Below are 2,279 nucleotides of genomic sequence, written 5' to 3'. Positions count from 1 at the left end.
CCTCCTGCCCGGCGGAGGGCGAGGGCGAGCCGGGGGCGGCGGCGGCGGCGGCGGAGGGGGGCCCGGCGGCGGAGCTGGAGTGCCCCCTGTGCCTGGTGCGGCAGCCGGCGGGCAACGCGCCTCGCCTGCTCTCCTGCCCGCACCGCTCGTGCCGCGCCTGCCTCCGGCAGTACCTGCGCATCGAGATCACCGAGTCGCGGGTCAACATCAGCTGCCCCGAGTGCAGCGAGCGGCTCAACCCGGCCGACATCCGCCTGCTGCTGCGCGACTCGCCCCAGCTGGTGGCCAAGTACGAGGAGTTCATGCTCCGGCGCTGCCTGGCCGCCGACCCGGACTGCCGCTGGTGCCCGGCCCCGGACTGCGGGTGAGGCTGCCTCCCGGCGGGGGGAGGGACCGCGGGGGCTCCCGGGCTCTCCGAGCGGGGCTTCCTGGGGGGGGCGCGGGGCGCCTGCGCTTCCCTGGCTTAGCCCGTCCCTCGCCATCTGCGGGGGGGCGGTCAGAGTCCTCCGTCCCTTTTGCAGGCTCCGGGGCGGGACAGCGCCCGCTTTCCAGAGCAGTTCAGTCCTTGAACCGAAACCTGGGGATTTCTGAGAAGTTTTATTACTGTGACTCTGTTTTATCTCCCTGCCAAAAAGGGGTAGCTACTCTTGTGTCAGTGAAGAGATACACAAGAGTTACTGTTTCTGGGTCCCGTAGGAGGACAGAAGTACCGGAGCTCCTTACACCCCGGGCTTTCCCTTCTCGCTCTTTGAAGGCTAAGGCGGGGGAGGGGGGGGCTAATGATAATGCTCCTGGTTCTTTTGCCTGACACAATTATTGTCGAGGTGTGTCCTGTATACCGTCACGGTGTCCAAGCGCTGACATGTCAGTGTATATGTTCTCAGTGGTTTCCCCCAATATCTGTCACTAAGGGTCAGAAATTCTCTCTAGGTTCCTTAATGCGACCTATTTAAAATAGTTACAATTTTCAAAGGGTTCTGTTTATTTGAAAGTTTTATCATTAGATATATGAGATGTAGTGATTTATATATAAAGCTGGTTTGTCACTTTGGGTGGTATTTAATTGGAGGAAAGATAGGTATATCAAGTGAGTCTTCATAGTTGCTGAGATCAACCTAGGTTAGCTACTGTAAGTAAGATAAATCTCTTAAGAGATTTCATTATGGCAGCTTACTTCATCCTGGTGCCTATGATTTAAGTTGTTGAGGGGACTAAATGGAATTTCTAGGTACAGTTTCAGTACTACCATAAACAGACTAGGTAAGTGTGGAATGATGTTTTAAGAGAAAGGTTGGGAAACTGCTGGTAACTAATGCCGGGTGATACTGTCTAATCATCCCAAATATTTTTATGATTTAATCTTGGACAGCAAAGCCTATCCTAGAGGAATTGGTGGACTATGAATGTGGTGTGGGATAAGAGTGGACAAACTTTTTTTTGGGGGGGGGAGATAAGTGAGAATTTCAGTGGATAGGGTAAAGATGCCAAATGGTTGTGAGCATGTCCTGGTTTTTGCGAGTTTGATTTCCCACCCTGCTTTGCTTTTAACATGCTTAGTTAATGTTAATTTATCTCTGGATTTGGTATGCCCATCTTCAAAATGGCAGGACATGAAGCAATTACTATAGAAGGAAGGATCTGAAAAGAGGGTGGGCTGTGGATTCTGGTTCCAAGTAAAACCTCTCGTGTAAAACCTAGTGCTTTCTTGTATTTTTGAATTACTTTTGAACAAGCTCTTGCTCAAATTAGTTTGTTGGTAAAAATAGGTTTTATGGGGATTTTGAATTCTAGTGAAGAAATGTATAAAATTGATGGTTTAGAAGTGAAAGTGGAGGCCATGAGTTCTGGTCTCACTTTGGGCATGAAGCCAGCTGGATGACTTTATGCCAGTCCCATTCTCTCAGTCCAGGGAAGAAGGCGAGGGCATACCATTCTGAAAATGTTGCTGACTAAACAGGGGTCCTGTTTAGTCCGGGACAGGGGCCATTCCTCTGTCCTAGTTCTTTTGGACCTCTCAGCGGCTTTTGATACTGTGGACCACGGTATCATGCTGCGGCGTCTGGTGGAGTTGGGAGTGGGGGGCACCGTTATGCGGTGGTTCTCCTCCTTCCTCACCGACCGCACGCAGTCTGTATTGGCAGGGGGACAGAGGTCGACCCCAAGGCCCCTAACTTGTGGGGTGCCACAAGGGTCGGTCCTCTCCCCCCTATTGTTCAATATTTATGTGAAGCCGCTGGGTGAGATCATCCGTGGCTTTGGGGTGGATTTCCATCAGTACG

General features: G+C 52.0%; 1 protein-coding gene across 1 annotated transcript in view; it reads left to right on the top strand.

The window, feature by feature from the left end:
• The first annotated feature begins 287 nt into the window (after positions 1–287).
• RNF19B (ring finger protein 19B) overlaps positions 288–2,279 on the top strand; it is a 20,474-nt gene continuing 18,482 nt past the window's right edge. Inside the window, exon 1 of the mRNA XM_015811651.1 lies at positions 288–364. Coding sequence (XP_015667137.1) covers positions 303–364 — 62 coding nt within the window. The 5' untranslated portion in view covers positions 288–302. The remainder of the gene's footprint in view (positions 365–2,279) is intronic.

Source organism: Protobothrops mucrosquamatus, unplaced genomic scaffold (genome assembly GCF_001527695.2).
Source record: "Protobothrops mucrosquamatus isolate PMUCROS unplaced genomic scaffold, P.Mucros_1.0 scaffold46, whole genome shotgun sequence".
Lineage (NCBI taxonomy): Eukaryota > Metazoa > Chordata > Lepidosauria > Squamata > Viperidae > Protobothrops > Protobothrops mucrosquamatus.
This window is presented reverse-complemented; position numbering and strand designations above follow the sequence as displayed.